General features: G+C 35.0%; 1 protein-coding gene across 2 annotated transcripts in view; it reads left to right on the top strand.

Moving 5' to 3' along the window:
- The window catches only part of LOC138176051 (reelin), a 566,262-nt gene that overhangs the window by 484,545 nt on the left and 59,626 nt on the right, over nucleotides 1–22,091 (top strand). For both annotated transcript variants that reach the window (XM_069106794.1, XM_069106793.1), the window contains 5 exons: nucleotides 1,088–1,308; nucleotides 3,068–3,215; nucleotides 8,103–8,361; nucleotides 9,218–9,467; nucleotides 10,900–11,068. In XM_069106794.1, coding sequence (XP_068962895.1) covers nucleotides 1,088–1,308; nucleotides 3,068–3,215; nucleotides 8,103–8,361; nucleotides 9,218–9,467; nucleotides 10,900–11,068 — 1,047 coding nt within the window. The remainder of the gene's footprint in view (nucleotides 1–1,087; nucleotides 1,309–3,067; nucleotides 3,216–8,102; nucleotides 8,362–9,217; nucleotides 9,468–10,899; nucleotides 11,069–22,091) is intronic.

The raw sequence follows: 22,091 nt of genomic DNA, 5'->3' as shown, positions 1-22,091 counted from the left end.
ATGCATTTTATGTGCATAAATACATATATTTATTATTCCCCCTACTAAAATGCAAATTCCATTGATTCTCCTACAAATAGCAAACTCTGTTATTTCCCCTATTCAAAGCAAATGATCCCTGTATATATAGGAGACATGTCTTATTCTTCTCTGTATTCCTTAAAGGGCCTAAAAACAGTGTTCACATAGTATAGGTACTCAATAAATATTTGTTGAATGAGTATGCTGTTGGATGAGTTGTTTGAATTCCCTGTTGAATTTGTTGAATGAGTACTGTGTTAACAGCTGGTTCAAAGTTCCTCCTGCAAGAAAAAAGAAAAAGACACATTGAAATCAAATTACGCTTTGGGAATCATATGGATTTTTGCCTAAAATCTATAATTGATGCACTACAATTGATTGGAGCGGTGGACAAATCTCAGGCACTCTATCTCCAAGTTAGGGGATTCAGGGTATTAGTTCATCTCAAATCAAGTAGAGTGAAGTTAGATTTTTAGATAATTTAGAATATCTAAAAGAAAACTAACTTAACTGTACCTGATTTCATTTAAATCCTGATTATAATTATGAACATGCTTATAATTATAAATACACTAAAACATAGTCCTTTAATTTTTATGTTTAGCTTAATTTTTATACATAGTGCTTAACAGTTACTGACATAGTGAGCACTTAATAGTACTTGTTGACTTATCTTTATAAAGAGTTCTATTTTTATGGCAGAAAGGGATAATTGATTAAAAAGGTGAGCAACTTTCACTTGCTTAAACATGCCTGGGGAAAGCTAGCTGCATAGCCCAGGCACTACCTGGTGGCACCTTGCCCAAATGACATGCAAAGTATTTTTATGATAATGTATTTCAAATAGCCTCTGGCTCAGTCATCTTGCAAACCAAAACCTATAAAGTGATGATAAAAGTTAAAATGAATGGTAAATCTATATGCTTTCATTGTTAGTGTTTACTTCACTATGAAGTGTGAGCAGAAGTTAAGAGCTGCTCATTGTTACCAGAGTGCTATTGACCAGATATGTTCTGTTATCTTTCTCCAGTTATTAGTTTGTGAATGACATTTACCTCTTTTCCAGATCTGTACGATTCAGATGGTATCAGGGATTTTATCCTGCAAGCTCTCAGCCAGTGACTTGGGCCATTGATAATGTCTATATTGGTCCACAATGTGAGGAGATGTGTAATGGGCATGGGAGTTGTATCAATGGAACCAAGTGTATATGTGATCCTGGGTACTCAGGCCCAACTTGTAAAATAAGTACCAAAAACTCTGATTTTCTCAAGGATGATTTTGAAGGTGACTTTTTTTCTTTAATCACAGATCCTATGTATGTTTGCTTTATAAAGGAATTTAAATTTTAGGAGATCAGGTACATTATAGCAATTTGAAAGTAAATATAATGAACTATGAAACTTTCTAATAATTTGTTATTATAATTCTTACTATCCAATTCTTACTATCATAACATCCAGCTTACTTTAAAAACAATAGGCTATTAGAAAGAATGCTTCCTTGACTATTAACTATTCAAATTCTATTATATCCCTTCACAGAATCTGAGAGTTGACTGTAGTAATCATCTAGTCTTACCACATACAAAATACAAGGGTTCTTTCCATGATATCCCTGATAATCCAGCTTCCTTTTAATAGGTAGCCTGCTCTATTACTGACTACTCTAATTGTTAGAAATTCTTCCCTTATTATGTCTCCTAGTATCTGTTCACTAATCATACTCCTGCCCTTTAAATCAACACAGAATAATTCTACTTCTTTTAGACATTAAAATATTTTAAGGGAGTCATCATTTCCTTCCTAAATCCTTTTTCCAGGCTAAACATAGCTGCTTCACTTGACCTTTCCTCAAATGATATGCTTTCTAAATTTATTATCATTCTGGTTTGCTGTCCTCTGGATACACCATAATTTTTCAACATACTCAGTGTGTTGCCTATATATGAATACACTTATGTCCTGACCAGCAGAAGTATCTGATCAGAGAATCTGTTATGTCATTTAATCCTGGCACTACAGAATCATTGTCTGTCAGAAAAGACAATATATATTTTCTCATATTTCTCATTTCAGTTATCCATGATCACTATTTCTGCATTATTAGCATGAGTAATGTAAGTTTCTCTGCAATGATGCTTGGCAATTAGAGACTTATCTCTGCCAGGCCTCTATCTATGTTGAGTGTAATTTCTCATTAGCAAAAAGTTTTACCAAATGGAAATTAAGAGTCATTTAGTAGGAGAAAGGAGTGGACCAAGTACCAGAAATGTAAGCTCTTAACTGTGTCATTATTAATCCATTAAACAAGACTGAGTTGCTCCTTCCCTATATACTTTGGTATCTACATTTGGAAACTAGACAAGTGTTTAGGGGGAAAAATTCAGATCTGGTGATAACAGACAACATTCACTCACTAAGAAATGTTAAAGCTAAACAGCCAATTTCCCATTCAACCTACAGGATAGATTTCTGTATGTATGAGAACTGGCTGTACAGAATTTGTGTCTTTGTCAGAGGAGGGAGGGATAGAAGAAGGAAGAGGGAAAGAAGAATCAGTCCTAGCCCTAATTAAATAAAAGTGGAGAATGAAAAATAACAAAGAAACATCACTCCATCCTCTGCTATTTCTGACTTCAACTTTTCAGTAAGAAGTGTCTTTATAACAGACATAGCTAGTAGGAGAGAGAAGGTACCTATTTTTTAAGCTATATGTTCTCTTGAGATAAGAGCACATCAGCCTTGTGTACTCACAAATTATAGCATGAGGAATAATTTGATAGAGATAGGGAATGAAGTTGCAATTTCCTTGGGATTGGGAACCCCAAGTTTAGGAAATTCCCATTACCAGTGCAGATAAGCACCTTTTTTCCAACTTATAGTGTTATGTGCCAATAACATTTATGACTTAGGTACATTGAGATTTAAAACATTCAAAAGCCCACTGCCTAAAAAGTTGATAATTTATTTACATTGCTTCCCTAATACAGATTATTCTATTTTTGGAATATGGATAAAGATGTATACATCTTCCATTTTTTCAGGACAACTGGAGTCTGATAGATTCTTGTTAGTGAGTGGTGGAAAGCCATCTAGGAAATGTGGAATCCTTTCCAGTGGAAACAACCTCTTTTTCAATGAAGATGGCTTACGCATGTTAATGACTCGAGACTTGGATTTGTCACAGGCCAGGTAACCGCTAAAAGTGCTATGATGAATTCTTTGAGAATTATTTCTATACTTTGCATAATATTTTTCAATAGAGTATAATCAAGCCAGGATGAGGAAGGGAATTGCTAAGATAGGGCCTTTGTTGGGAAATGATTTATCTCTCTTTTAGAAATCTTTTAGAACACAGCCTATCTTAATTTCTTTTCTCATACCAAAGGAGATCTGTGAAGTAACTGGATCAAAATACAGACGTGGCTTCATTGATTAAAGTTACCATGTTGTATTAACAGAAATGAACATGAAGTGGAAGCATTTGATTTATTCTTGGTCATCCTTCTGAAGTGTAGTCAGGCAGCTATCATCACATCTCCTTATATGGCTGGTGCTGCTTTCACAATAAACAAATTTCCATCTGACTTGAATTTCTTCACTCTGTACAATACGCTTAATGTAAAATTTTGTTGAAATGGGACATATCATCAAACTGCATTCATAGCCAATTTAGCATTTACAGTCATTGACAGTTTAAGTTAAAAACATCTGAAATTCAACTTCATCTTTTACAACCATTTGTTTCAAATGATCTAACAAATCCTAACCAGTCATTTTCTAAATGGAGCACAACTGTTCAGAAACAAACATGAAAACTTGCATGGAGGGTTATGTCTGACATGATGCTAATCTCTTGATCACTTAATGTGCGAAGAACTTAACAAGTAAAATTTAAAAGGCAGTCAGTCTAACATGTGTAAAATGTAATCATATATGCTATGTCTTTGAAAATGAGTGAAAAACCCAATTTAAAAAATTCAAAGATTTCTCAAATCTCTTACTGTAGAGAAATGTATTTATCTTATTTTGCCTAAGTTTTTTGCTGATTGTATAATAAATTTCTTTATGCCTCTCAGAATACATATTTCTGCTTGTCGGTTAATAAGAACAATTGATAGGAAGCAAGTTTTCTTAGTTTTTTCATTTGTACTTGATTTTCATTTCACATTATCATTGCCTACTCTAAATGATAAGTTATGACACTCTTCCAAGGACTTAATGCAATAATAGTTTACAGATAGGCCAGTATTAAATAATATTATTTCCCCATCTTTATTATGTTCTATTTCTAGAACAAACATTGACCACAAAAAAATATTTTCAATAAAACATTCACATTTATAAATGTAAAAGTAAGTAATCCAACTAAGTAATCCAACCTGTGTTTGTCCACTGTCAAAAGTTTGTCTCATCTCAGTGGCACATCTTGATAAGATTTGAATATATTTTACCCAAAGTCTTCCACATTAAAAACCCTCAACAAAACAATTAGGTTAAAAAAATTTAATAAATATTAAATAAATAATAGAGTTTGGTTTCATGCAACGGTACTAGTAAGATTACTAAAGCCCATATATGTGTGTGTATGTATGTATGTTTCACATATTCAATACAATATATAATAAACACAGGTAGACTAGAGATATATAATACATATATAGGCACAGTATGTAGCAGAGATATGGATACAATATATATAGCAAACACAGGTAGATAGATCTGATATGTTGTGTATATGCATCACATATATACATAATTATATATACACACATATATACACCTGTGTTTATTGAATTGTATTAAATATGTAAGATATAGTGTGTGACATTTTATTAAATATAGCATATATAGTATATGCTAGGAAGTTCTTATGTCAAATTTTTTGATTATGTAACAAATCATAAACTCAAAACCATATTAGAACTGGAAGGCACCTTAAAAACCATCTAAATGAAGAAACTGAAGTCCAGATAAGTGACTTTCCTAAGGTTACATTTTTAAAATTCAGGTTTCATCAGTGTATGGAAACACCTTCCACTGCCAGAATTCATTGCATCATCTTATCTTAGACTTCTACAGTGGTTTCCTATTTGGTCCTCCTGCCTCCAGTCTCTTCCCTCTCCAGTCCATTCTCCTCACAATTACCAAAATGATGTTCTGAAAGTACAAGTCTAACTGTGTCACCTCTACTTAACAAATCTAAGTGACTCCCGAATCAAATACAAAGTCCTCAAGGACAAGGGCATTTTAATCACTTTACAACCTGGACCCAAGCTACATACCCCTCCAGGCTTATCAGATATGGCTTTGCTTTACACTCTATGATCCAGCCACACTGGCCTTCCTCACCAATAACATTCCATCACTGTCTCCATACCTTTGTAGAAGCATAGAATGTACTCCCTTTTCAATCCCTCCTCTTAAAATCCTTACTTTTCCTTCATCACTCCACTAAAATAACAGAAGCTTCGCCTGATCATCAATGTTATTATATATTTGTATTGCATGTGTTTTGTATGAGAGGCAACATGGCTAGTACATGATAACAAGCTGGCCCCTATCCCAGGAAGACCTAGGTTCAATTCTTGTCTCTGCCAGAAACTATGTGACCTTGTGTTGGTCAGTTGTTTTTCAAGTGTGTGATCACTCTTTGTGACCCCATGTGGGGTTTTCTTGGCAAAGATACAGAAGTGGTTTGCCATTTCATTCTCCAGTTCATTTTATAAACAAGGAACTGAGGCAAACAGAGGCAAGTGACTTGCCCAGAGTCACACAGCTAGTAAGTGTCTGACACTAGACTTGAATTCAGGAAGCTGAGTCTTCCTTACTTCAGACATGGCACTCTATCCACTGTGCCATCGAACTGACCGACGTGACCCTCAACAAGTCACCTAACCTCTTGTGCTCTCTAGGCAGCTCTTTGAGACTATAAGTCACAGAAATCCTGACCTGCATTGGTACAAGGAATTTCCCTGCCTGGGAGTTCCCTATATTAACAAAGTCACAGGTCCTTATCATTACTGCTATGTTTTAAACATGAAGATAGGGATAAAGAAGCAGATGAATTTTGAAGTAGAGTATTGAGGTTGAAGTTAGGAAACATGCTGCCTTTGTGACCCTGGGCAATCATTAAACCTTGATGGGGCTGAGTTTTCTTATCTGTAACATTGGAATGATAATAGCACCTACCTCCCAGAGGTGCTTTGAGGGTCAGATGAGATAACAAGTAAAGTGCTTTCAAACTTTCAAGTATCATATAAACGTTAGCATATAGATATAGGTTTGTCTGCACATCCCCAGCCCTTAGCCCAGTCTTAACATGTACTTTGTGTTTAATAAATGCTTGTTATTTGATTTGTTGGTGCAGATTGGTAAATAACGTGCAAGTTATAATTTTTGAGAGTTACCTAGAGAAACTGAGAGCCTAATTAACTTGCCCATGGTGGCAAAAGTAGTATGTATCACAACTTGAATCTAAGTCTTCCTGACTTTAGAACTGGTACTCCATTGTACCATGTTTACACATACACATGTGTATATAGATATATATACATGAACATGCCTGTGTATATATGTTTATTTATACATGTGAGTATAAACATATACATAAATACATATAGCACATCAAGTATATGTTTCTCTGTTCAGGGATTCTTAATCTTTTTTAATATCTTGAACCCCTTTGGCAGGCTGATGAAGCCTATGGACCCCTTCTCAGAATAATGTTTTTAAGTGCATGAAATAAAATACACAGAATTACAAAGGAAATCAATTCTATATTAAATATATTATCAAAACTATATATATATATGTATGTATATATAAGTTCACAGACACCAGCATAAAAAAACCCTGTACTATACTAAATTAATGAGTAGATACCACAAATACATAAAAATAATAAATCTCTTAATTAGTTGAAAAAAAAGTCTAGCTAATAAGGGGTCAAGAATATCCAGAAGACCAGCCAAAGATGATTTTGGTAGGGTTGGATTAGATACCCTCAGAAGTCTCTTTAGGCTCTAGAATTCTATTGTCCTCTTCTATTTTATTATTCTACCATATGGGCTGTGTTTACTGGCATGCCAGACAGTTGTCACACTTCTCATCTTCCAGTCTGTTGAGAGGGTTGCCATTGGTTGGCCATCAAGAAAAGCAAAGGTTGACCCCACCAACTCTCCCATGAGAGGTAGCAATTTGTATGTATTCTTTCTCTCCACCATCCCAGTGAGACTGGGCAACCCTCATACATTCACCCTTTTCTACCCAGAATGGAAAGGGCATATATAACAGCAATATATCATTCCTGGATAGTTTTTGACCTCTTGTCTATATTCAAAAATAATTTATATTTTAAAATCATGGAATTTTATATTAAGAATGGCTCTTAGACATCACCTAGTCTTTTCTTTGTGATATGCTATAACATATCATTCACTCTTAATTAAAGATGTACTATATGAAAACACATGGCTGATGGATTATATTCCCAATTTCAAATGGCAAAAATACAAATTCTCCTCAGCCAAATAGCAACACATAGTCCCAAACTTCCACATTCCTTAAATAATCACCTTCTTTATAAAGAGCTACAAAAGGGAAAAATGAGGTATGACCGTTTTTTCATCTTTCTTCTGCTTGAGGAGGGAAGGAAGACCATGGAGGGGAAAAGAATTGCCATTTTTTCAGCATATCTTTCAGTAGTTATCAAATTTCATTATTGTAGGGATATGCCATCTTGTACAATTCACATTTTTCTGATGCTACTAAGGCCCATATTTATGAAAAAGCAAAAAGTGTCATTGTCCCTCTTAAAGCATTTTATCTGACAGACCCATACTCACCTGTGAGTCAGATGATGTCTGTATGTCATATGTCAGCCTAGACCTCCTAATATACATTTTCATTAAAAAAGAAAATTGATGTTAGAGGTGAATGATTAGGGTTACAATTTAAAAATCCCATTCATTAGCAATATCAACTCCCTCCATCTCATTCTTCCCCACATTCCTATTCTGATGATGATGTGGATTTGTCTTTGAATGAATACATAATAGTAATTCTTATTGATGTCAGATTTGTACAGTTCTTCATGAGACTTGGATGTGGTAAAGGAGTTCCAGACCCCAGAAGCCAACCTGTGCTGCTACAATACTCACTCAATGGAGGTCTCTCCTGGAGCCTCATGCAAGAATTCCTGTTCAGTAATTCCAGCAATGTCGGCAGGTACATTGCCCTGGAGATACCTTTGAAAGCTCGTTCTACCTCTACTCGTCTTCGATGGTGGCAGCCATCAGAAAATGGGCACTTCTACAGCCCCTGGGTTATTGATCAGGTCAGTTTCTACAGGTTTAATTGTTTTAATTAATTACCCTAGAACCAGAGAATTGAAGAATTTTAGATCTTGAAAGGACCTTAGAAACTATTGAGCCCCACTCTCTCATTTTCTAGATGAGGTCCTGAAAGGTTAAGTGAATTTCCCAAAATCATACAGCTAATTAATGCCAGAAAAATTAGCCATGGATTTTTAGATCTAATTCTCTAATGATTTCCCAAACTGCCTAAAGCCTAGAAAATCAAACTGTAGCAGAAGGCCCAAGTCCTGCTCATAGAAGACTATCCCATGTGTATGTAGGCAATTTATCAATTGGGCTATGAGGGTACAAAAGGAAAATATGCAAATTAGAATTGGCTGCCACATGCAGTGATTCCTAAATCCTCTTCTTCCTTTTGAAAAAAAAAAATATAGATAAATCTCCCCAGCTTTTTATTGTGGACTGTGTTCATACCTAATAAATTACATCAAATGGACCTCAAAGAAGCTATTAACGAATGGTATAGTCCGTGCAAAGAATTGGAACTGAAGAGCCTCAGGGCACAACTACATTTAAATAGTAATTTTACATGGAAAATAATCACTCCATGAGCCAAATTCTGACTTCCCAGCCTGGTTGCATAGAGTTTCCAAAGGCATAATTTGGCTTGTGGAGCCTCTAAGTAGTTTTGTCATTCCTTTGATTTGTTTTCAGTAGTACTTGCCAGATGGGCAACCAGACCACAAAAACAAAAACATTATTAACATTCCCTTAACACCATGTGTACATTACAATGCCAGTTTTGAATAGGCTACCCAAAAAAAGAACAGTTGTTTTATTTTCGTGTGTCTGGTTTATTTTTATATACTGTTTCAGATTCTCATTGGGGGAAACATTTCTGGCAATACAGTCTTGGAAGATGATTTCACCACCCTGGACAGCAGAAAGTGGCTACTTCACCCTGGGGGTACCAAGATGCCAGTGTGTGGTTCCACTGGAGATGCACTGGTGTTCATTGAAAAGGCAAGCACACGTTATGTAGTCACCACAGATATTGCTGTGAATGAAGATTCCTTCCTGCAAATAGACTTTGCAGCCTCTTGCTCTGTTACAGATTCCTGTTACGGTAAGTACTGCTCTATTAGAGACTAAAAGCTTAAAGGAGTTATGGATGTATTTCAGGAATATGGCAGTCTCTTCCCTAAATAAAACTTCTACACTGTTGAGAAGTCAAAAAAGGAAAGAGGCAAATTTATTCTTGTTATTAGCATGTACTATGCTGATAATACACATCTCCCTTGAGAGATCGCCTTGTATCAAGTGTATGTGTTATTTTAAATCATTGTATGTAGAGAGGCAGTATGCCATAATGGATAGAGATGAAGGAGGACCTTGAAGTTCCAGCTCTGACATCACATACTGGCTCTCAGTGTAATAGACAGCTGACTAAGACCACGTTGCAAAGAAATTGCTCATATACATTGGTAAAAATGAGTTTTTTCACTGACACTTCTCTACACCAATAAAATCAGGACCAGATCAGAAACAGAAAAAAAACATGTGTTTGACATGTAACGATAGCATTCCAGATAGAAAGAATACCAAAGGAGCGGACAAAGAATATAGGGAGGGAAGAGTATGGGGGTTGCTCTACCGAAGATAATTTTTCATATTTCACTATGTATTGATTTCTAGTAAATTACTCATTTTCATATTTGAGAACATCATTCCTTATTAGATTTTCTAATCAAATTCATCCCAAAATATGAGTTTCCAAATTTTTATACTATAATTTTTTAAAAGAAAATTTTTTTTTATTCATCACGTGGAGGTCATATTACAAGAATATTCTATTTAAGTTGTTTATACTGAATATATCTTGCTTTAAATGTTTTATAAAAATGTATTGTGGGAGCAGCTAGGTGGCACAGTGAATAGAGCACCGGTCCTGGAGTCAAGAGGACCTGAGTTCAAATACAACCTGAGACACTTAATACATAAAAAAAAACTAGCCATGTGACCTTGGGCAAATCACTTAGCCCCAATTGCCCTACCTTCCCCCTCCAAAAGAAAAAAGCAAAAAACATAAAAAATATATTATGGCTCTACTGTTCTCTTATTTTAAAGAGTAATTTTTAATAAATCGACTTCATTTGTCAGGTGGACTTAAGTACATTCAGATTTAAGGGGAAAAGTTAATTCTGTATCATAGAAGGAAAAATTATATATTAGTGTTAATAATTCTATATTAATGTTAAGTTAATAATGCAAATAATGTTCAGGATAAAATTGGAAATCATTCAGAAACTATGAAATCATATTAAAAATATTCAAAATATTTATATTTATCAGGATACTCCTTTTTATAAGTTGCCAATAAAGCTTATTCTTAGGTTCTACATTCTGTGTTACACAAATAGTAACTTAAATCAAGTCAAATTTTGCAATATCAAAATATATGAAACTTGTATAATTCATTAGTCTCAGTATATAAAGTTATCACCAAGACAATATTGACATCGAAAATGTCAGCTCATTATATACATTGCCATTTTCAGCTATTGAACTGGAATATTCAGTAGACCTTGGATTGTCATGGCATCCAGTGCTAAGAGATTGCCTGCCTACAAATGTAGAATGCAACCGATATCATCTCCAGCGAATTCTTATATCAGATACTTTCAACAAGTGGACCAGAATTACTTTACCTCTTCCACCTTATACCAGGTATGATTGATTCCTGTTCATTGTGAATTTTAATTTGATACAACTTGCCTTACCAGGATTTGAGGAAGTTGAAAACTAACACCTTTGGTAAAATCAGATTTTGTTTTCCCTCAGTTCTGTTGGATGTTAAAACATAATATGTTTATACCAATATTATTTTCTTTTTACCTTGGACTAGTTCTTGAGTAATATGGGGGAGACAGGGTGGAGAAAAGAATAGTATTCACAGGTAACATCCCCCTCTGGAGCTTCTTAGCAGTATGAATGTAACCCTGGGTTCTTGGAGGTTATACCAATAGGTTATGAATTCTGGAAAGTTCTAACAAGCTATAAAGGTTTCAAGTATAGATATTTCAGCAACAGACTAGAACACTTAAAGTGTACTTTTACTTAGTACTCTAAATGTGAGATCTTTGTCCAGTGATCAATATGTAGATATGTTACTTGAAAAGCCAAACCACATCCATATTGATATCCTCACCATAAATGAAATCATAAGACATTTCAAAATATAGCTAAATTTTTTTAAAAGCTCCCAGATTTTTCAGAGAGTAGTGAATAAAGTAGTTTGAAGAATTGGTGTTGTCATGCATTCAAAATCAGCCTAAAAAGGGAAAACACTTGATCATTTCAATTTATATTAGTTATTGCAACCACAATTGATATCCTTATCACTTATGCACCATTTTTTGTCACTGAGAAGAAAGAATAAAAATATATATGGATTTGACATGATTCTTCACATCAAAGCAACATTGATATTCTGTGTTCAATGTGAAAGTGGACATGGCAGAACTGGAAAACATATGTTGGAAAATATGATAAAAGATTAAGAATTGAAGGCCAGATGCCCTCTGGATTACCCAGATGCCTCTTTCCCATATATGATTATTTTTTTTCTCAGAATGCAGCAAAAACAGCACTGAATGTGGCAAGCACCAAATAACATCACAGAAATTAAAAATAACATCTTAACAGATAGAAAATTATTACCAATCTGGGAGTTATTTAATAATCATTAGTCAGATCATCAATGGACTAAAGCAAAGAAAGTCAATACCAAATTAAAAGGAAGAATGAAGAGAAGATACTTAATGTAATGAAAACTGCTCCAAGCTAACCTATCAAAATAAACTGTTGACTTGGTAAATTGATAGAAGTAAAGACATTGACTCTGATTGTCACCATTTCTTGGGCAACTTTAATCAGTATAAAATAGTTGTCACAATATGGAAATCAAAAGTACACAGAAACCACTCAAACAACAAACACAATCTTTTATCTAAGTAAAGGACCATAGCAAATGAGGGTAGCAGCAACAGTTTAGAGCAAGAGATGGCAAATGGTAATCTGCAGGCCAAATCCAGCCTACCTTAAAAAAAAACAGGCAACAGGTCAGCTTTGGCTGTGAGCTTTTCAGTTTGTCAACCCCTTCTTTAGAGTTGTGAGGTCATTTGAAAATTATTGCAGAGGAGAATGAAGGAAGATCAGCACAAATATTTTCTCATAAAATAGTGAAAAAATTAGAGCCTTTGGAGAGCTTGATATAAGACCAACTTAAGTCAGGACATTCCAAATGTATTTAAAGATGGAACTGAAAGGACAGCAGATAGACATGAAAGGTAATAGATTTGACTGTAGTTGTCCCTATAGAATCTGTTGTCCAAGTAAGTATAGCAGCTTTTGCAAGGACTTCAGCTAAGAAATGGAAGAGAGATATAGAGTATTTAGCTCAAAGGTATGCTACAATTTAGGGAAGATTTTGTTTTGGTCTGTTTGTTTCGGGGACATGTGGGCATACTTGAAGGCAATAAGAAAAGAACCAGTAAACAGAGAAGGGTTGAAGATTTTAAGGGGGAGTGTGAATTATTAAGGTTAAAATCTGCTAGATAAGACAGGAAGGGATGGGGTTAAAGTCATGTTGAGGGGTTGATTCTTACCAAGGAGAAAGTGCACTTTATTTTCAGAGACTTGAGAAGGTACAGTAAAACTGGTGGAGAGTGTGGGGGATGAGGTCAAGAGGTTTTGAGATAGGGACTCACCCCAAATGGCCTCAATTTCATGAGTGAAGAGGCCAGATGCTAATTAAATGACAGATTTGAAATATTGGTGGGAATGATTTGGGGATCCAAAAAATACAGTGCTCAGTTTCTGCTGTGAAGAGCAGTAGCCATGCAGTGGACGTGTAAGACACAAGTAGCATCTCATTTTTATATACTGTTTTAAGGCAGCAGCCCTCTGACATAGTGCCACTAATATTATCATTTTCTAAATAAAGCAGTTGAGGCTCAGAAACGTTAAGAAACTTGTTCGCACAAAGCCAGCCAGTGAGTGGCAGAGCCAGGATCCAACTCCTGACACCAAATCCAGCTCTTCTTTTTACGATATCACGATTGTGCTTTGGCTTCATCCTTATTTTGTTCCCTTCCTATGAACCAAAAAAAAAGGAACTCATGCATTTTTCTAACCAGCAACCATAAAATTTGACTATTTCTCTAACGTGTAGCTTTTTCTGGAGCTATCCTAAATGGAATGGTGTCAGTTACTAAAAGCCCAGGGCTGCTATTCAGTTGCTGGCCCAAAGTTTCGTGATCGTATTAACTGTCAGCAAAGGTGCCAACTTTAAATGAGATACAGTGAGGTTTTGTTGCTCATTAGCAATATTGCCACACATTAATTATTGAGGTATTTTAATAAGTAAAATACAAAAAAATTCCACTGAGGCATTAATCTTTGAAATTTGTGTGGATTTCTGGTGATAATTGCATAGCTATATAGTAGTTTTTAGTAAATAATGTAATGTGATGATTTATATTTGAACTTGTATTAATAATTTGCATTCTTTATCACAAGAAAACTATTTCTCATCTCTTAACATAAGAAACTGAAACTCCTTTTCTACATAGCTGCAAGAATTTTGATCATTTGCCACTACTTAGGAAAACCACATAAATAATAATTTTCTCCTAATTATCTATTTTAAAATAGCCTGCAATTTATTGATTTTTTTTTACTATTATTAATACTTAAGTTGTGCAACAATCATTAGTATGCAACTGTCTTATAACAAGCATGGACTAGGGAAAAAAGCACTGACTAGAGCTAGAGGAATTCTGTTGCTTACAAGCTCTGTGACTTTGGACACATCGTTGAACCTCTTAGACTTCAGTTTTCCCAACGGTAAAATGAGGAGATGGGACTAGATAGCCTCTGAAGGTCCTGCAAGTCATATGCTTCACAATAAGGTTCAAATCAGCAAACATTTTAATGATTTTTATGGGTTCTTTTCATCTTTTTCAGTAGAATTCATGTAGGGGAACAAGTTACTATCTTGCTATTATTCTCTTATTAGTTCTACAGACTGTTGAACAGATGGAGATAAAATAACTACTTCCAATAATTAGATAAAAGTTTTGCATTATAAGCACATCTTTGGTAGGCTTTTCAGGACAAATCAAGTAACAGACAAGATGGCAGGGACAATATATGTATACATATGCATATTTATATTTATATGTATATATATATATATTTCATTCTGTTTCTACACCATTTTGTTTATTATAAATAATACAAAAAGTGTTTTATTATTAAGAAAATATAGTGTGGTGATGTAGCTGTTTTTGGAACAGAAAATCTTAGTTAAGGTCCTGTCTCTTGCACATCCTGGCTTTGTAACTATGGACACATCAATTAACCTCTCAGTACTCTTGGCAATTCTCTGATGCTATAAGTTTCAAAAAAGGTGTCATTCTGCCCTGGTAGGGAGAGTTTCTTCATCTAGGAGTTCCCTATGCCAATGAGATCACTAGTTCAGTGCTAATTATTTAGTTAATTAGGTAATTTTTAGCTATGAATTTATTATCCTTATTAATTGCTCACATTTATAAGGTTCTTAAGAGGTTTACAAATGACTTTACTAATAACCTTATGAGGTAATGTAAGATTTCCAGTGACTGCTATCATTTGGAAATAGGAAATAACATAACTGTACATTAATTATGGACAAATCATAATCCAAAGAAAATTTGAGTGGTAAAATTTGTTCTCTATTTCTTATCTCATGTATCAGTTAGGTAAGGGTAAGCTTCTGGAAGAAATTTGTGATTAATTTTGCAAATAAAAATTTTAATTCTAATTTAGAAGTTAATGGCTTGAGTCTTCTCCTAAGTAATCTTTCTTAGTGGCATTTTCTCTGAATCAATATTTCAGCTGATAATATAAAAATTAATATACTAAATTAAGGACTACCCCTATACTCAAACAGCCTCCATTCTTGCCAAAGGAAGCAATCTACACATGAAACAAATAAAAAATAATTCAAAACAATGTATAATTAAGAACCAAACTGTGATATATAGATTGTAAATGTTATAGGAGTTCAGAGAAGGGAGCCCTCAGTAAGGACTTTGGATAGGGAGAACTTCATAGAGGAAATGATACTTGAGTTGGGTTTTAAAAAATAGTGAGGAATTGACTAGGTGATGGGAAATGTAATGAACAAAATCAAAGAGGTGGGAACTGTAATAGCAAGAGAGAAAGATTAGTATGAATGAAACATAGAGTATGTTTGGAAAATAAGTTTGCAAAAGTAGAATAATAACAGATAATGGAGGATGTTGAAAGCCAAATAGAGGATTTTAGAACAGGATATGTTAGAACAGAAAAGGACAATAATCTAAAGAAGCACCTAGTGCAGCTTCCTCCCTCATTTTACAGAAGAAACTGAAACCTATGAAGCTTAAATAACTCAGCTAAAAATATACAACTAGTTAATGACAGAACTGGGATTAGACTCTCACTTTACTGATTGCAAGTCTGCTATTCTTTCTCATTTACCTCATTGCCTTCATCAGATTGCACATCTTCTTTTGGTATCTTTCCATTTTGGCAGTATCACTCTTAAAATATAGTGCCCAGTAATTGAAATAATATGCTTCATATAATGTGATTGCCATAGAGAACAATGAAACTCTTACCTCTCTTGAGCTAAACATTACATTTTAATAATGTTAGCTAAACACAGTATGTGTTGAGAGTATGATATGGCAGCCAAAAGAACCTAATGTAATCTTTAACTTAAATTGAGATTAGGAATATTGCCTAAGAATGTGAAGGTTATACTGTTGGTTCACATTAACATTGTGGTCAACAAATCACTTTTGTTTTGTTTTCACAAAAATGCTGTCAAACCATTTATTTAAATTAGATTTAATTTTTTTTCTTTCTAAACAAAATTCATTTGTGCTTTATTTGTATCCTTATTCATTTTCATTATAATGATTTCCCATAATTCTTTGAATTATCCAATGTAGTAACTAGCCCTTCCAGCTTTGTATCCTCTGAAAAGTTCATAGAAATGTTTATAAGCATGCCAGTGAGGTAGAAAATTCACAGCAGGGTCTGAGACAGAGAAATGACACAGTGAAAGCCATAATTGTTCTTATAAAAAAAAGATAGAGACTAGAGTCAAGGTGTTGAGCTATGAATAATATAGGCATGAGGTGATAAGTGCCTGGGACAGAAATTGTACTATTGAGAATGAAAAGAAAGAGTTAAATATGAAATACATTTCCCAGACAAAATGAATAGGTATTGAAGACTAACTGGTTATATTTGAAGGAGAAAGCTGTGTCAAAGATGACTCAATATTTACTCCTTCTTTCAGCAAACATTCGATGAGTACATACTGTATGCAATGGTTGCTATGCTAACACTGGTTGGAAAACAGTTATGTTCATTACAGTCTCTATTTCAAAGAGTTTATAATCTAATAAGGATGATGAGACAGGTAAACAAATAAACATAATGTCAGTTACAATGTGATAAGTGCATAATAGAACAAAATACCATGAGATTAGAGTTTTGGTTTTTAGGTTTGTTTGTTTTAAATAGCTTCATTGAAATTGTGTGGAAGGGAGACATTGCAGAAAATAGGAGAAGAAATGTGAGGAATTGAAAGCAGCTTGTATCCTTCACTATTTGAGAAATTTGGCAGCCAAATAAACATGAAAAGATAGTAATTAAATGAAGCAAGAAGATAAAACAAAGATCTTCGAGATAGGAGAGACATATGTACATTTAAAAGCAAGAGAAAAGTAGTTATTGGAGAAGAGATTAAAGAAGTTTGAGAGGGAAAGAGTAAGTGTGAAAGATCCTTCAAGAATTGTGATAAGATGGTATTCAAAATAAAGTTGGATTCATATAAATGATTGTTAATTTTAGAAGCTCCATAAAGTTTTTAAAATTTCAAAAATTTATTTTAAATCAAGTTTTGCTGTACCTTCAAACTCAATAAAAATCAATTTTAAATACTTTGATCATTTGTTAAGTCATGAATCAAGTATTTCTCTGTATCTGGGCAATTCTCATCTGTCAGTTTTCAAATGGGTTATCCTATTTGAAAATATATAATCACCTTCATATGTACAGTAATAACTCTATTAATATAGTAGCCAAACTTCTAGAAATCTCAACTACCATCTATAATTCTGCTAGGAATCTGGAAGAAAATAAAAATCCTTCTGAGCAGTGATGAAAATAACTATAATACAGACTATGAACTTTCATCTATAAGAGGGAAAAAGTGTTTTTAGATTTGAACCAGATAACATAGAATTGTGTGTAAATTAAAAATAAAAGGTATGATTGCCTATTTTCCCATTCATTCTTACTAGTTCAGGATCTTGGTCAAGAATCAAGGGAAGTTGCCTTTCACACATCAATTCAATAAATGACTAAGCTGTATTTATTACCCTTAGTGTATAATTTCTTTTTTAAAGATTGTAGAAAAATAGTTAAAGTATAAAAATAAAGCTATCACCAGAAGAGTTGCTCAATTAAAATGAGGAAACCAGAGTTCAATTCAAGCCAGGAATCCGAAGAAGTAAAATACCACATTTGCTTAACAGTCTCAAGTAGGGTTATCCTTAAGAGAAAGTAGATTAGGAAGATGTCTGTATGGAATGACTAGAAGGTCTCTAAAGCCCCAAAATATTTTATCCACTGGAAAGATGCCTGAAATTCCTCCTTTAAAACTTTTCAGTCTGCAAAATTAGTCTATAAAAATTGAAATACATAGAGAAGCAGCATCATGTACCAGACAAAATCAGCCTCAAAAGTCAGGAAGTCCTGAGTTCAAGCACTATCCCTGACACATGCTGGCAGGTTACTTAAGCCCCCAGTACCCCAGGCAGCTGCTTAAGACTGTATGATACAGAGCAGTTGGTGGTCTGCATTGGTAGAGAATCTTCTCACCAGAGATCCCTATGTCAATGAAATCACAGAGAGAAAATTCAAACAACCTGTTAGAATTAATATCTTATTAAGTAAAACGTTAGTAGTATTTTAATTTAACAGATAAACAAAATTGGAAAGACACTGTGCATGGATGAAGGCATAAAATATGACATGCTTCTCCAGCCAAGTGAGATAGTTTAACACACTGGGTGGCAGAACAAAATTCCAAAAGAATCTTGACAGTATAGAACTTTGGTCTGATTCTAATATGGTGAAATTTAATAGGAATAAGTATTAGAAGTTTTATGTAGGTTCAGAAAAATCACCTTCACAAGCACGAGATGACCTGGAGATCTTAATGGATTGCAAACGCAATATGGGTCAAGAGTTTGCTATGACAGCCAAAAGAACCTAATGTAATCTTAAACTTAAATTGAGATTAGGAATATTGTCTAAGAATGGGAAGGTTATAGTTCTGCCTGCTGTATTCTACCTGGTCAGACCACACCTGGAATTTTGTGTTCCGTTTAGGAAGTTATATTTTAGGAAAGATGTGGGGAAACTGCAAAGTATCCAGAAGAGAACGACAGGGAGGCGAAGGGCCTAGAGGTTATGCCATGTTAGTAACAGCCTTCAAAGGAAAGGGTGATGTTTAATCTGGAGAAGAGAGGAACTCAGCGTGAAAATGGAACTATGCTGGCTTCAATTAAGTTTTAAAGAGCTGCCATGTAGAAGCAGGATTATTGGACTATCTACCTGTCTATACACACACACAAACATACACACATCTGCATATGTGTGTATAACTAGCTTTATCCCAGAAGGAAAACTAAGAACAATGGATGAAAGTTATAGAGAGGAAATTTAGGCTTCATGTAAGAGAAAAAAATCTTCCCAACAACTTAAGGAAACCCATAATAGAAAAGGTTGCCTTGGTGGTAATAGTTCCTCATCAGTAGAGGTCTTTAAGGCTTATCACTTTTCAGATATCTGAACCTGAATAAATTTTTGTTCTAGTACATATTTGACCCGAAATCCCTTCCAACTCAGAGATTATATGATTCTGACTCTGCAGACACAGCATGTTGGCATAAAGGTGGGAAACCAAGAGTGAGAATAGCGTTCATGAAAGAGGAGTTGGGAATCAGTGTGGTTCAGTGAAAAGAGGGCAGAATTTGGAGTTGGAGGATCTGGTTTCCAATAATGCCTCTATCATTACTCTGTGACCTTAGGTAAATCATCTAACCTTCCTGAACCTTTGATCATCTGTAAAATGAAAGTGGTTAAGTGGATGGGTTCTAAGGGCCCATCCCGCTCTAAATCTATGATCTATAGTATCAGCCTAAAACTTGACCCTCCTTCACAGTCTCTCCTGATTTGATAGACCTGATCAAAGGGTCTACCTCGTCCCCTTTGCTATACTCAGTCATGGAAATAATAGGTTACCCAGTCAACCTGAGTGCTATAAATGTCACCTGAGCACCAGGGTAACCTGGTCCATGGGTGGGTGACCAAGTAACCCAACCCCATAAGAAGGATGGGGCTTCAGGAGGAAAGCTTAGGTGTGCCTTGGCTATTTTAAGCTACAGTCTGATGATTATCTTTTTTTCCCACCAGCCCTAGGGACAGAGCTGATAAGACAGTCTCTAAAGATTAAATACAACACTTCAGGAGTCAGGCAATTTTGTACTCAGCATGAAAACTATCTAAAGTTTGCTGAAAGCTATGGGAAAAGAGGCAAGAAATCAGAGAAAAAGGGAAAAATTGAAGGGAAAGTTGAGTAAGGCAGGTATAAATGGATTCTAAAATTTCATTTCTGCCTACCATAGATGTAAGCAAAAGAAAAGATTACAATCTATATTGACACATACCCATAATAAGTTTATAAGCATGTTCTTTGAGGAATATCCAAAGTAATATTGAAGATCATCATCATGAATGTTCAGAAACTTTAAGAGAAAACTCTAAAATTTTCAGTCTCTATGTTTCATACCCTATGCTTCCAACATGAGAGGCAGTATAGTATAGTAGAGAAAAAATTAGCCTTAGAATAAGGATGACCAGAATTCAAGTCTCACATCTGATATATACTATGTGACCTCCTAGACAAGTCACTTAATCTCTGTGTACCCATGCAACTCTCTAAGATTTCAAATTGCAGAACAGTCACAGATCTGCATTGGGATAGCTAATTTCCTATACCAAAAAAAAAAAAACAAACCTCAGGTCTGGCCAAAGAAAACAGCATACAAGTTCATTTGCATACGTTATTTCATTTGATCCTCACAAAAAACTTCTCTGAGTTATGCAAGACAGGGAGAATAACAAATTTTTCCTAAGCCACATAGTTAACAAACACAGGTATCTAGTGTTTAGAATCAAGTTGGGAATCTTGGGGAAAAAATTATCTTTTTGGAAAAAGCTGTCTTTATTATTTTAATTGTTCTGTGGTTACTGAATTTCAATGGGACTCTAGAAACTGGTCTGGTTTAACTTAAATTGTATGCAAAAGAAAAAGAAATCAGACTTTTTAGTGAAAGGGTCATAGTTATGTTCAAAATAAGTCACCAGATGTAGTAGAGCTAATATTGTTGTTTGTCCTTTGTTCTTAAAGAGGGACATGACATCAGGGAGGTGATATTAAGTGAATTGAATTTAAGTGAGGGAGAGGTGTACAAAGTCACCAGCCTCACTTTTTCCTCTGGAGCCATCTGGGTCCAGTACCAATATATAGATCAGGATGACTGGAGATGGCCCAGGATGCAATGGGAGACCTTGGCATTTTTAACCTGAGGTCTTTCCCAGGTCTCAGTTTGACTGAGGCAATGCGTATTCAGTGATTAAGATTTTTTTAAGTAATTGGGGTTAAATAACTTGCTCAAGGTTACATGGCCAGTTATTTCTGGGTGTGGTGCTAAGTATCTGAGCTCGGATTCGATCCCAGGTCATCCCGACTCTGGGGCCGGTGCTCTTACTCGCTGTGCCACCTGGCCGCCCCTAAGCAATTGCGGTTAAATAACTTGCTCAGGGTTACATGGCCAGGTGTCAGTGATTAAGATTTAATAAAAAATGAGGCAGAAAATGGCCTTTTTATCTAGTCAAAAAAAATTGATCTGGGAGGGGAAATCCCTCAGGATTTCTGGCCAAAACAGAAACAATTGCTATTTACATTCATTCTGAGCCAATTAGGGTCCAAACAATGACCAAGTAGGGTTGGTCTGGGACCTATTTTTGGCCAATCGCTGCCACAAGGAAGCTGAGGGCTGAATTGCTTCAACTCAAGAGTTCTGAGCTAAGATGGGCTAAACTCAGATCAGCAATGGAGCAAGCCAAAGCTCTAGGGCTGATGAGTAGTAGAATCAGTTGGTGAGTGGTTATTGTATTTCTATCCCAGAAAGCCCAGTTTCTATATAAATAGATAGACAGAAAGATAGAGAGGGAGAGAGGAAAGGAAAGGAAAGAGGAAAGGGAAAGGGGAAGGGGAAGGGGAAGGGAATAAAGGCATTAACTATAACTATGTCCAAGCTTTTGGGCCAGCTTGGACATAGTTATAGTTAATGCCTTTATTTTGAGTAGATTCATAATCTGAATATTCTATCTGATCCATCATTCATGTTAGAGCAGGGCCAAACTTAGACAAGATTATGAAACAGGAAAAGTTTGCTTATAATACCCATCTTCCTTATTGGTGCCCCTTCTTCCCAAGGGTCACAAAGAGTCCAACATGACTGAAGAACAGCCCCAAACTTCCCAAGCACCAATTCTGGGAACCCCATCACTGAAA

Source organism: Petaurus breviceps, unplaced genomic scaffold (genome assembly GCF_028583685.1).
Source record: "Petaurus breviceps papuanus isolate PSGF00001 unplaced genomic scaffold, PetGlider_PUasm1.0 80, whole genome shotgun sequence".
In the NCBI taxonomy this organism is placed as follows: Eukaryota; Metazoa; Chordata; class Mammalia; order Diprotodontia; family Petauridae; genus Petaurus; species Petaurus breviceps.
This window is presented reverse-complemented; position numbering and strand designations above follow the sequence as displayed.